Source organism: Heteronotia binoei, chromosome 2, assembly GCF_032191835.1.
Source record: "Heteronotia binoei isolate CCM8104 ecotype False Entrance Well chromosome 2, APGP_CSIRO_Hbin_v1, whole genome shotgun sequence".
Classification (NCBI taxonomy): domain Eukaryota; kingdom Metazoa; phylum Chordata; class Lepidosauria; order Squamata; family Gekkonidae; genus Heteronotia; species Heteronotia binoei.
In genome coordinates this window covers 121,064,495-121,077,342 of record NC_083224.1, presented here as the reverse complement: position 1 = coordinate 121,077,342, position 12,848 = coordinate 121,064,495, and the positions used below count along the sequence as shown (strand labels likewise).

Sequence of the window (12,848 nt, the reverse complement as noted above, 5' to 3'; positions counted from 1 at the left end):
GGACTTAGAGTAGTACTTGAAGACCAGTTACAAACTTTCATCAGTATCCCCATGTTTATTTCATTATACAAAACATTAACAATGGTCAATTTGCTTGTTAGAACAACATATAGTATGCAATAGGAAATGTCTTCTCACTGTGTTTTTCCTACTAAATTGATTATAATTACAGATATACTCCCCCCAAAAGTGCCTATTGTCATTGTGGCTTGGTATAATTTAATACCTGAATCAGGCCTGAAATTACATACTTAAGATGCAATAACACAATTGGTGTGAAGTTTTTTGTTTGTTTTGTTACTGAAGCCTAGGTACAGGGACTAAGCAGAATGTCACTTATTTGGAACGCTTAATGCCTCAAGATGGTTTGTGATGAAGATATCCAGATCCCCCCTGGCCATCAGCGGGGGATGAGGGAGTGGGTTGTCATCTCCAGTTTGGGAAACTCCTGGAGATTTGGGGGTGATGCCTGGGCAAGACAGGGACTTCAGTGGGGTACAATGCCACAGATGCCACCCTCCAAAGCATCCATTTTCTTCAGGGAACTGATCTTTGTGGTCCAGAGATGAGCTGTTGGGCATGTGCATGATTAAGCCTGGCCCATATAAGGACACAAAAGGCAGATCAGGGAGGAGGCCCTAGGTCTTTTCCAAGTTGTGGCAGACAGATTTGGGATGAGGGAGAGGCAGTTACCCCCTTCCTTATCTATATCTAAGGCAGGGGTATTGAACTCATTTGTTATGAGGGACAGATCTGACATAAATGAGACCTTGTTGGGCCAGGTCACATTGGGCCGGGCCATATGTGTACCTATTTAAAATTAGGTAGCAGAGATATAAACTTTATAAAGGACACAGACAAACACAATTAAAGATTTTTTTTTAAAAAAAAATGCTTAAAACATTAGCACTTGTTGGTCTTAAAGGTGCTTTCTTTGTATCTGTCCCATGTGATCCAGGGAACTGGGCAAAGGAAGCTCTGGCTCTTTCCTTCCTTCCCCAGGGATCAAGAGGGGGAGGCGCCTCAGTCAATAAAAGAAAGAGAGGCTTGTCTCAGTAGCTCTGCTATGCAATTGAGAGAGCACGGAAAAGCAAGCTCTGCCTCCACCCCTTCCCCCCCCAAGGGAGGTGCCTCAACCAATGGAGAAAATAGAAGTTTTGCTCTGTAGCTCCTGTGTGATTGAGCAAGTCTTGCAAAGCAAGCTGTTATTCAGAAAGAAGCAAAAAAGAGGGAGAAGGAAGCAGACGACAGTCAGTTGCTCGGGGGCCTGATTAGCTCCCCTGGGCTGCATGTTTGACACCTCTGATCTAAGGTCTTGGCAAGCCCTGGTGTAGGAACTACAGAGGTGGACAGGGAGGACCATGACATTGTAGACTTCCTGGATCCCCTAGCAATCAGCTTTTGGAGTGAATTATTTTTAGTTTTCTGGGCCATGAAACAAGGTCTTTACATTCCTAACTTTCTTGAAAGAATTATTACTTTCTAAGAGTTGTGGAGTCAACAAGGATGACTGCTGGCAAGGCAAAAATTCCAGGCAGCTGTAATCTAATACTGTGTGTAGTCTCTTTTTCAGAAGAAGAAAGATCTGTACAAGTGCATAATATGAATAGCTATACTATTCTCCTCATGACTGGTACTTAATCCCCTTCAAACACCTCTGCTAAGACACAAACAACAGAATATGACAAAACATTGTTCCAAAAGAGTAAGGTTGCACAGGATCAACACCTTTCTCCATAGAACATGCTGTAAAGATTAGAAAATGGTCTTGTTGACAATGTAGTGTTTTAAGGGCCAATGTATGCATCAAGGAAATAAAAGGTTATAATCAAATGCAGTTAGGAAAACTATACTGTTCCCACCTCAGCAAGCATAGAGACAACACTAACATCTAAGCATGGTACCCAAGCCCAATACAGGTGTCAGGTCACCTGATTTTAATTTCCCTCCTTCACAAGATACCCACTTTATGAAATATTACTTTACTACTCCCACCTGCAGATTCGTGTCATCATATTCCAGGGAGCTGACAACTTAGGGAGATATATGTAAAGATGGTTGTGCTATTGTTCCTCATTTCACAGCTGCTGAGGAATGTAATTTGGTATTAACTACTAAATTTAATGTCCATAGGATCTCAGATTTCATTAATTTTATTCAAGTTTCTTTCCTATTTCAGTTGAGAGACTTGCTTGATGAAATCTCAGAAGCCAGAAAGAGGTAAGCAGTATTTTCAATAGTCAGGCAGTAGTATTTGAGGGTTCTCTTATTTCAAGGCAGAAGTATAAATGTTGAACACATGCTCTATTACCTATTTTATGCATTTAGAAAATTTAATGTCTAGGTGCATAATTAACATTAGCCTGGTGCAGTTTTTTTCTTTGTTTTTGTTTTGAGTATATATAGTTATTGATAAATATCACAAGCCCCTTCTTTTGCACAATGCATATAACTCACCAAGCACTGGAAACATATTTTGGAGGAATGCAAAACAATCTGCAGCAACCACTTCACAGAAATGGTTTGTTGTGGACAGGTATGTAAAATAGATATGCTCTCAAGGTTCACCTATACTGGCCAAGTAAAAACATCCTGCTAGATAAATATTAAGTAACAAGCTTTTGGGGGGGAGGGAAGACAGGATGGTATACCCCGATCTTGGAAACTAAGCAGGGGTTGGTACTTGGAAGGGAAACCTCCAAGGAAAGGTCTGCATAGGTGTCAAGTCAGCTGAATTCAATAACGAGTCTTTGGTTGAAACAAAGTAACTAGTTTATTGAAAGCAGAAATGAAGACCATGATAGAGATTGAAGGACTGGGGTACACGGACATTAACCAAGCATTTAAGGTATAGATCAAAGGATTCCTACGGGCGGGGCACTCTATGCAGTATATTTTCACACAAGGATGTTACTCCCTCGTTCCCAAGCCAAGGCCTTGGTGCTTAACACTCCCACAGACACCCAGCTTGAGAAGGCTCCACAATCTTGTTCACATATCAGCATTTCAAAGCAGACTACACAACAAAGGCATAGCTAAGAGGAGGGGGGGGGAGGAGAGGTAGCTAGCAGCATTCAGTGTTCAGTAAGCACCCAGAATCCCTTGCTTCTGAACCAGAGTTGGACATCATGTTAATAACAATACAGCAGACTTGACAATAGGAAGGCAATGGCAAACTTCTTCTGCATCTCACTTGCCTTAAAGGCCCCTTGGCTGGAGTTGTCTGCAACATGACTGTCAAAAAAACATGACTATAACCTTCTTGGCTGTCAAAGCAAGTGCTGATCATTACGCTATAAAAATTTCCCAGTCTTGGCTATGCTTTATACTCAAACATCAAGAAAAACAAAGTTCAAATGTGAGAGACCTTCCTCTCTCAAAAGCCCATCTGGCACAGTGTACAGAATACCAGGTTTCAAATTGGAAGACTGCAGTTCATACCTCTGCTCAGCCATACTGGTTGGCCTTGGGCTACTTACTGCAAGTTTCTTAAAGGATGTAAATCATATTATAACAATAAAAGGAACATTTAAAATATTGTAAATAAATTATTACAATAAAGATGGTAATTATCACAGTCTAAAGATATGGATTCCTAAACCAAACACTGATTTTTTAAAAGGTTTATATATAATCTTGAGAACTGGAGGTAGACTTAATCTTAGTAGTTGCCAGATCAGTAATGCTAGTTCCTGTTGATTATATCTTCTGTTCATACAAAAGAATGGTGCTATACTTATCGACCTAGGCAAATTTCTTTATGGGAAAAATCTGTCTAAATATAATTTGTGTTCTTCCTAGGTTCTTCCAAAGGCACATGGTGCCCCAGACAGGCACAAGGGTGCTGTGCTCCGTCGCACCCACCACCCACCCTCTCCTTCCCTCCCCCGCCCCCCACAATCACAGCGTGCCATGCCTGGGCCCTGCTGGCTGTGACACGGTTTGCATCTTATCTTCTGAAGGATGCACTGGAGATGGCTTGACTCCCTCTCCCTTCTGGGGGGAGGCAACGGGAAGGGAAGAGAAAGGAGGGGTGGGTGGTGGTGATGGGCAGGCAGATGAGGCAGGCAAACTAGGCACTTGCCTGGGCACCAGGAGGGGGGGAGCCCAATTTGGCACGCCCACCCTCCTGGCACCCTTGGTAACAGCCTAGTTTGCCTAGTGGGTGAACCAGCCCTGTACATACATTAAATATTAAACAGGGATTTATCACAATGAACAGTCACAGTAAATTAAGCAAGCAAGCAACAGAAGGTTCCAAAGTGAAAAGCTCATGGAGTAGGGAGCCTCTGATTGTAGCACTAAAGGACAACCCTTCCAAGTACAAGTACCAGAAGAAAAAATGAAGATATACCATCAATGGACAAAACTAAGGTGCTTTCTAGGAATGGGCTTGAACTGAATCACGGACTGGGGTGGTTTGTGCTTCTTGAACCAGGAGTTCAGGAGAATGTGCCTCCATGAACCCTACCTGAACTTCCATGGAAGTTTGTGATGGCAATGCAATAAATTATAACCCCCCCTTCTAAATACTCAACAGTATTTTAAAATACTATGATATAGTAACTGAGAGTTACGAAGAGAAAAAAAAAAATCTACAGGTGACCAGGTGTGATAATATAGTTGCTGCTGCTTAAAATTATGCTGTTCTTTCATTGTTGCAGAAAACGTCATGTAGTTGTTCATGGTTATGTTTTCTTTTCTCACATCTTGGCAGCAGAGGCTTATGTGGGTCACATGGACTTTTCTAGCTCCCCCTCCCCACTGCAAACCACTGAATGGAGAGGCAGTCAGGAGGCAACAATGGTGGTGCTGAGGCCACAGCTGCAGAACCATGCATGTGCAGTTAGTGGCTAGCAGAAGCTGGTATCAGCAAGTGGTTGTGCACCAGCATGGTGACACAACTGTGGCCCTGGTATTTCTTTTCCATCTCTTATCCTCTGAGAAGGGCACCACAGTGGTGAAAGCTGGAATCTTTCCAGTGCCTTATCAGACAAACCACTGCTATTCTTTGTATAAGACTGAGGAAACCTTAGCTCTTTAATGTATTACTCCAGTTGTACACTTTGGTACACTTTTTATGTGTGATACAGAAGCTAGCTATGTTTCTGTCTAGGCACCTGCTCTTTCTGTCTTATGGATAACTTTAATTTGCTATGGATTCTTAGCTTTGCTGTATGAACAGTCTCTAACAGAAAGAGGAAGAGAGAAAAAAAGCAGCTAGCAGCTGTCAAACAAATAACTTTTATATATCATAGAAAGGCTCAGAAACATGTAGTATAATCATGGCTCAAACTTAATTTTTGAGGTGTGATTAATTTGCATGGGCACAAATTTCTATTTCTTGAACAATTTTCACATCTGGATCACCACTAAAAGTTAACCACAGAAAAGTTACCTTAGCTAAAAAGCAATCTGACAGTCCATCCTGATTATGTCCACTATGAAACAATTCTGGTAATATTGTTGTGTCCTCAATGGGTTGATGTAATTGAGGGGGTTTCCTTATTTTTGTTTCTTTTTTACAGATCCAACAACAAATCATTGATGCTTTGTCAAACAGCTCTTTCTTTCCTCTTGGGAGCTGTACTTACTTGGTGAAGTAGGAGAGGTGGCACCTCCTTCTGTTGATGTGGTTGGAGGCTTTGTGTCTGGCACTGGCAGAGGCACAGGCCTGGCCATTGGTGGCGGAGGTGGTGGCGGCAACATTGGGGTAGGAAGGAATGGATTGTGCACCTTGCCTTGGCTGCTACCATTGGGCTGCCAAAAACATAAGAAAAACAAACTATTAAATGGTGGTGATTCATGAAACAATTCTATAGATAAAGACAAGAAGAATTTAGCTTCGAAAATTAAAGGTCTACCCTTATTTTGTCCAAAGTAAATTAATTGCCACGATGTAAGCCTGCATCTAAAACATATTTATTCAAATGGCATTCTCATAAATGAGCTATTTTGAATTTTATAAGCTCTCATGAGCCTTAGAATTGCCTATGAACTGAATCAGAAATGACATGGAGCTTTCAACTGGCCTTCAGATGACTAGTGTCCATGGCTGGTTCTCTACCAAAGGACTGCTTAGTGAAGCACAATTAGCAGGTTCCAACATGCCTGCTCCTGTCTGGTGATGGTAGAAGGTGAATGACAGGGCTTACAATTGTCATTGCTTCTCAGAACTACAAAGTTGTTGCAAAGTCTGAGGTGAGCCCACTGCACCATTGTTTGTTTTCAGCCAATGGCAGTGTGGAAGGAGGCAATAAGCATGGATGACACACGTTGTCACCTCCTAGATTCACCCAGCCACCAGCTAGTTCTGCATCTGTCTGCTGTCATGCAACTTGGAGCAGGAAAACGTCTTCACACAGCCCTGGTAATGTCAAATGGACACTTAAGTAATGGTCTTCAGTCCATTCAGTTACTAGACGATTTCAAATATAGCAACAAAGCTCTGGTTTTGACAGGCACAAACATAGCTTGTTGGTCAAGTTTGCATGCTCCCTTTCTTTTGCTTCATGAGTAGATTATTATTGAAGGCTTACCAGTGCTTAAAGCCTTCAATTAAACTCAGTTTTACCATGACATCTAAAAAAGGTACCTAGGCAAATCTGAGATTCCCCGCCACACACACACACTTCCTGTTCACTACCAGCTGGGATTCTAAATGCATTTGCATTTTGATGTCAAGCAAATAGGAACTGGACCAAAGTTTTCTATTGCACTTGTACAAAATATGAGAAGGGGGAGCAAATGTGCAAGCAAACAGAGCTGATGCCTGTCACAAACAAATAGATGTTTGTTGGTGAGATCAGGGTTAAGCTGAAAAGTGCAACCATATAGTTTCCAAGAGTCCTGAGGTTTTTCTCCTTTCAAAAATATCAACTAGGTATAAGATATTTTTAAAAAGAAAGTAAAGTCCACGGTACATTTTTAGAACCTGCCTTTTTGGATTCTTAGAACTGTGAGTCAAATAATCAGATTTTCTGTCAAACATGGCATGATCAATGTTTACAATATCCTGCATGTTCTTATTGCACTGGATGGATAATAGAACAAAGTAGGAGTCAAGTTCACCTTTAAGATCAATGAAGTTTTATACAGAACATAAGCTGTCGTGTGCTAGAATCACATATCTTTAGACTTTAGGCTTCTAGCACATGAAAGTTTACATTCTGAATAAAACTTTGTTGGTCTTAAAGGTGCAACTTGACTCCTAATTTGTTCTATTGCTTCAGACCAACATAGCAGCCCACTTGGATCCATCTGGATGGATAAGAAAGCATTAAGACTAAACATTCTTTTTTAAATGTATCATTTAGTAAAGGTAAAGGTAGTCCCCTGTGCAAGCACCAGTTGTTTCCGACTCTGGGGTGATGTTGCATCACGTGTTCACGGCAGACTTTTTACGGGGTGGTTTGCCATTGCCTTCCCCAGTCATTTACACTCTCCCCCCAGCAAGCTCATTTTACCGACCTCATTTTACCGACCTCAGAGGGATGGAAGGCTGAGTCAACCTAAACCCAGCTTCCACCAGGATCGAACTCACATCATGAGCAGAGACTCAGGTTGGACTGCAATACTGCAGCTTTATCACTCTGTGCCATGGGGCTTTTACTAAATATAGCATTTACATTTCTGCAAAATGTACTTTTAAAACATGTATGAAATATCCATTTGATTCACATTCAAGGATTTACTGACACTAAAGTCTTCATTCAGCGTTTTCTCTTGTAAGTAATTCTAAATTGCAGTAGTTTAATATAGATTAATCTAAATTAATAATTTCTTCTTCTGTGAAGAGCCCTGATTTGTTGTTACATCCAAACCACAAATTATGTTTTCTTGTCTCTAAATCAGAATTGTGAAGCAGGATTAGAACCAAACAGAACAGGGGTGGCCAAACTTGCTTAATGTAAGAGCCACAGAGAATAAACATCAGATGTTTGAGAGCCACAAAATATGAATGTCAGATATTGGAGAATCAGGAGGGAGGGAGGCAAATAGCTGGGGAGAGGGAGAAAGAGGTGGAAAGAAATCAGTTCTAACTTTAAAGAGCTAGAACTTCTGGGTGCCAGACAGTCATACACACACAAAGTTAAAGCCTGGCTTGGTTTGGAGAAGTGACAAATGCCTTCTCCAAGCTAGCTGATGGGGCAGTGGAGCTTCAAGAGCCACACGATGTGTGTGAAAGAGCCTCACGTGGCTCCCAAACAGCAGTTTGGCCACCCCTGAAACAGACTATAACTGGTGACATGGATGAATCAATAAACTATGGTTTGCTGTTGAAGTGTAAATAACTGATTTGTAATTTGCATGATAAGAGAAAGAAAATCTGAAAACGTCCAAGGCTCATTCACCATATGGACCAGTTGTGGGTTGTGATTATATATGAACTCTGCCAAACTGATGAAGTACTCCTGCTTATAAGCATATTTGATTTTTTTTCCCTTAGAAATTTCAGGTGAAAGTAATTGTGCAATTATTTCTTTGACTTTATAATTATCAGTCCTTTTTCTATATCAATTCTCTGCTTTATATTTACTAGTCTGTTCTGTCAGAACCTGTGCATTCTTTCCAGTGAAACATGTCAATGGAACAAAGCAGTAAAATCTAACCCAATGTGTCCATGTTTACCACAGCACACTAAGGAAATTGCTATTCAAGAGTAAAATGATCTCTATTTTGCTGTCTAGACAGAAATGTATATGTTAGCAAAGCTGGGATATTTTAAGTTCATACTGGCTAAAACAGACAGAATCAGAAACAGATTAACAACATGATTTTAACCTAACACATGTAACAAACTGGGTGCTAAAAGCCACTATTTACATGTTTAGCATTATGTACAGGGTAGAAACTACCAGGCGTAATGTTCATTTTGCAGTTAAGAGTCGTTATTGTTTGCACTATTTGGGGTAATGTTGAATGCAAAGTTAATCATTTCTGCATACAAATGGAATGTTATTCCAATAATTATTAAGTTTTGTAGAGAAAGAAAACTCCTGAAATTGCTCAACCAAAATCTTGGAAGACTGTTTAATTTTTCAGAGAGATAAGGTGGAAAGATAACAACTCACAGGAATAACAAACCATAAAGAATGGTACTTTTATCTTCTTGAGTTCAAGTACTGGTCAATGTAATCTAAAGTGCTATAAGAAAGTCATTTTAAAATAAAATGTATGTGGCTGATCTAAAACAGCTGGTTTTTATTCTCCTGTCTAAAGACATAATTAATAAACATTATAAAGTCTCTATATTTTGTTAACCTTAGAAGAGCTGGAGTCATAAAGCATGAAGCTGTTCAATCTGCCATGGTAACTTGGCAGGTGACAGTTTTTCTAAAGCTGAATTAGATGTTCTGTAAACACATGATCATATTGTGAAGAATCTAGGGAAGAGGTCCCAGCTTTTGTTAAACATTGCCCGTTGCAAGCAATGTTCCCTCTAAGTTACAGAGTCTTGTAAGCAAAAATTCTATTTTGTGAACAACTGGTATTCAAGTTGTGAGCTACTGGCATTAAAGTTGTGGGCTACTGCATAAATTACTGTGCTCTGGGGCCATTTTTTTCTGAGCTAAGACAAAAATATGTGAGCTGGAGGCTAAAAATCTGCGAGTTAGCTCATGCTAACTCAGTTTAGAGGGAACATTGGTTGCAAGTACACTGATCATTATTTGCTTGTGCTCAAAAATTCCATAAAATAAAAAAGTGTAACTCTATGCATCATAAAGTCATCTGACAGCAGAACTGACAGCAGAATGTATCCCATGTATCATTGCTTTCAGTCCTGCAAGAATTAGTGTCACACAGGCACAACTGCAGTCCTCATATAGGGGAAGGCCTCTCCTGCACACTAAATCCCAGGGATCCCTGTCCACTTCCCCTGCTCAGCCAATTAAATTGCCTGGCCTAGACTCTAATACTGGACATGTGCTTCAACTGCAGGACTCTGATAAGAAATGAAGGAACAATGAGAAATCTTAAGGTAAATATGGAAGCAGACATTATGGCAGCAGAACAAATCATTTGCCATAGGGAAGGCATGTCTCCAAATGACTTAGAATTGTAATCTCTAAAGCTTCAGGCAGACAGAATTCAGTAATTTTTATAAACCGCACAGTCACTGGTGTTACTCTTCTAATAAATTAATGTTTTACCTTCCTAGCCAATATTTTGCCAATATCTGAGTGGTCAACTAGCCCAGTAATTTGTTTACTGACTAAATACCAATTCAAATATAGTGCCAAAACTTTGGGACACAGTAAAAAGTTTGCATACCTTTCCACATCATAGCTGTTGTATGAACTAGAGCCTCCATGCATAATTCATGGGACTGCTTTCATATAAGCGCAGTTCACAGTGTTGGAGCTGCACAAGCCTAAGGCATGCTCCCATATCTATCCACAAATACATCCTATGTATTATGGCCATGTTTCAACTGGCTAAAAGTTATCTATTTATGACAGGTGCAACCTTTGTTCTGAAAATATGCAGCTTTGGCAGTACACAGGTTGGCTTAATATACCACCAATAACATTCTAAACTTGACAAATAGTTCAACCTGGCCTTGCTGTTGCACTTCTGCAATAAAATATTACTACCCAATGGTAGGCATTCAAAATATCGCACTGGAGTTGTTAGATCACTGGTGCTTTCGATGTCCCTAGGTGGTTTGCCTAGTTCTGTCCTCATCTCATTCTTTGCACAATTCTCTGTGTTGAGAAATCTACAAACATTACACAGTACACTGATGGTTCTTCCTGGTGCAGCAATACCTGTCAGCTTTTGCATCAGCATACCATCCTGGGAATGTATCCCATGGTGCCTGCTCTGTTGGAGAAAGTTTGCTTCAGCTGGAAAAAGTCTCCTGCTAATTAGTAAGTTCCAAACTTTGTGTTGGATCAAAACATTAAATAATATGATATTGAATGGCACCAATCACTTACATGGCATTTTAGGAACTAATAGAATTTGGATTAAAATTGATCACAATTGTCATAACACAAGGAAGATAAGTTATGGACACAATCTAATCACTTTAAATTCCCATTCATTTCATTCTTCCCAATCATAACGTATGGAACAAGGTATGCTTACCCTCGCCTGGATCATGTTCAAAACTACTTCCTTGAAACCAGTTTTATTTAAATTGTAGTGAATAATTAACCCCCACCTTTTTATATGTATAAAACCTGTTAATATAATTCCGTGGTTATTGAAGGCAGAGGAACAAAAACATTTGAAGAAATAAAAAATGGCTTTCTTACATTGAGGAACCCCACCTGTCCAGCCTGCTGACCAGCATCGGGGCAGACAAGTTGGACAAACTCTTTCAGAGTCTCCTGAGGATGATAGCGGATTGCTGGGTGTGAGAAGTATGGCCCAGGTTGCTGAATAATGGGTGATGTTGGAAAATGAAGAGTCGATGGTGTTGCATGTGGACTTGCTATAGGAAAGAAAACAAAATAAGTTATAGATTTTTGGAGTTTGGTCAATACAGTTTTTTTTAAACCTTCTTTTTTAAAAAAAGAATTCTCACCAAGGGTATACACCTCAAAGTATATAACTGATGTTCTATGCAGCTGATCTTCAGAATGCATCAGGTCATGCTGAATTCTGTATAGCCAAGTATAAAGGCAGAGCATAAATGAAGCCAGATTTTAAAATGTCTTTTCTGCATTTTTAGTGGTCATCATTTATAAAGGAGCCAGCAGTCCTTGGTAAAAGTGATGACTATTCATTACCTTAAGAGCCTTTCTAATGAATCCAGCAATAAAAAATGTATTTGGGAGATTACGGTTGATTTAATTGACATTCCATATAATTCTGGTTTGCACATAGGGACCAGTTTTATTTGGAGCAATAAATGGGCAATAACATAATGATGATGCTCTTGCAGCTCTTGTTTATGTCACTTTTCCAGCTCAATGGAGGATTATTATTTTAAGTACTATGCTTTCATGTAAACTAATATTTATATTTTGCCTTTTATTAGAGAAGAATGAAAATTTAAAACCCTCTTGCCCATTTAAGATATATTGCTGAAAGGTGTCTAGGAATCTGTGAAAAAAAAAAATCATATCCCAAGGAATTATAGCAAAGATTGGGAAAAGCAATATGTGGTTATTTTAGGTACCATGTTTATCCCAATACATTGGAACAGCAAAGTACTTTGATTAGTTTTAATGATTTCATACATTCATTTACAGCTGCTATATGTCCTCTAAAACCGTAGTAGTGCCATGTGATGGATTAATGTTGGACCATATTCCCCCCTTAAAGAAATTTTGGATAATAGCAATACTTGGTATTTATACTGCAGTATTTCTGAGTGCTCTATGTACTTACCATACATTATCTAAGTACCAGACTGCTATCTTCATATGTTAATCTTAGTAGTTGCCAGTAGTTACTTCATATGTTGAAGTAGCCTCCATGTGATGGCTTCTCCATGCTGTTACCCTATTGTGGCCTGTTATATGGTATGTTATGGTCTTGTGTTGTAAAGGGTTTTAATAGCTAGTGTTATGTGCACAAATGCTCCATATTCACATGAAGAGGAAGGACGACATGATGCATAAATTGTGTTACCAGTATTCTAAGGCCAACTCCAGCATTCACATGATGGAAGTTGTATGTAGATTGGCTCTCAACAGCCCCTACAAGAGCACTATAAGACCAAAAAAGGGAATTGCTAATTCCCATATGATACAAAGAAATGTAGCCAGGACTCAAGTATATTTTTCTGCCACAGAGTGGGTATATATACTGTTTCCTTCCTCTCCTCTTAGGCACTATCCAAATGTTTTGTACAACAACCATAACATCATCTTCCAAAAAATCCTCCAAAT

The 12,848-nt window shown here is 39.6% G+C and overlaps 1 protein-coding gene across 7 annotated transcripts in view; it reads right to left on the bottom strand.

Moving 5' to 3' along the window:
* The window catches only part of NFIA (nuclear factor I A), a 933,690-nt gene that overhangs the window by 66,242 nt on the left and 854,600 nt on the right, over positions 1 to 12,848 (bottom strand). For all 7 annotated transcript variants that reach the window (XM_060231906.1, XM_060231903.1, XM_060231904.1 and 4 more), the window contains 2 exons: positions 11,265 to 11,443; positions 5,595 to 5,760 (listed from right to left, as the gene is read on the bottom strand). In XM_060231906.1, coding sequence (XP_060087889.1) covers positions 5,595 to 5,760; positions 11,265 to 11,443 — 345 coding nt within the window. The remainder of the gene's footprint in view (positions 1 to 5,594; positions 5,761 to 11,264; positions 11,444 to 12,848) is intronic.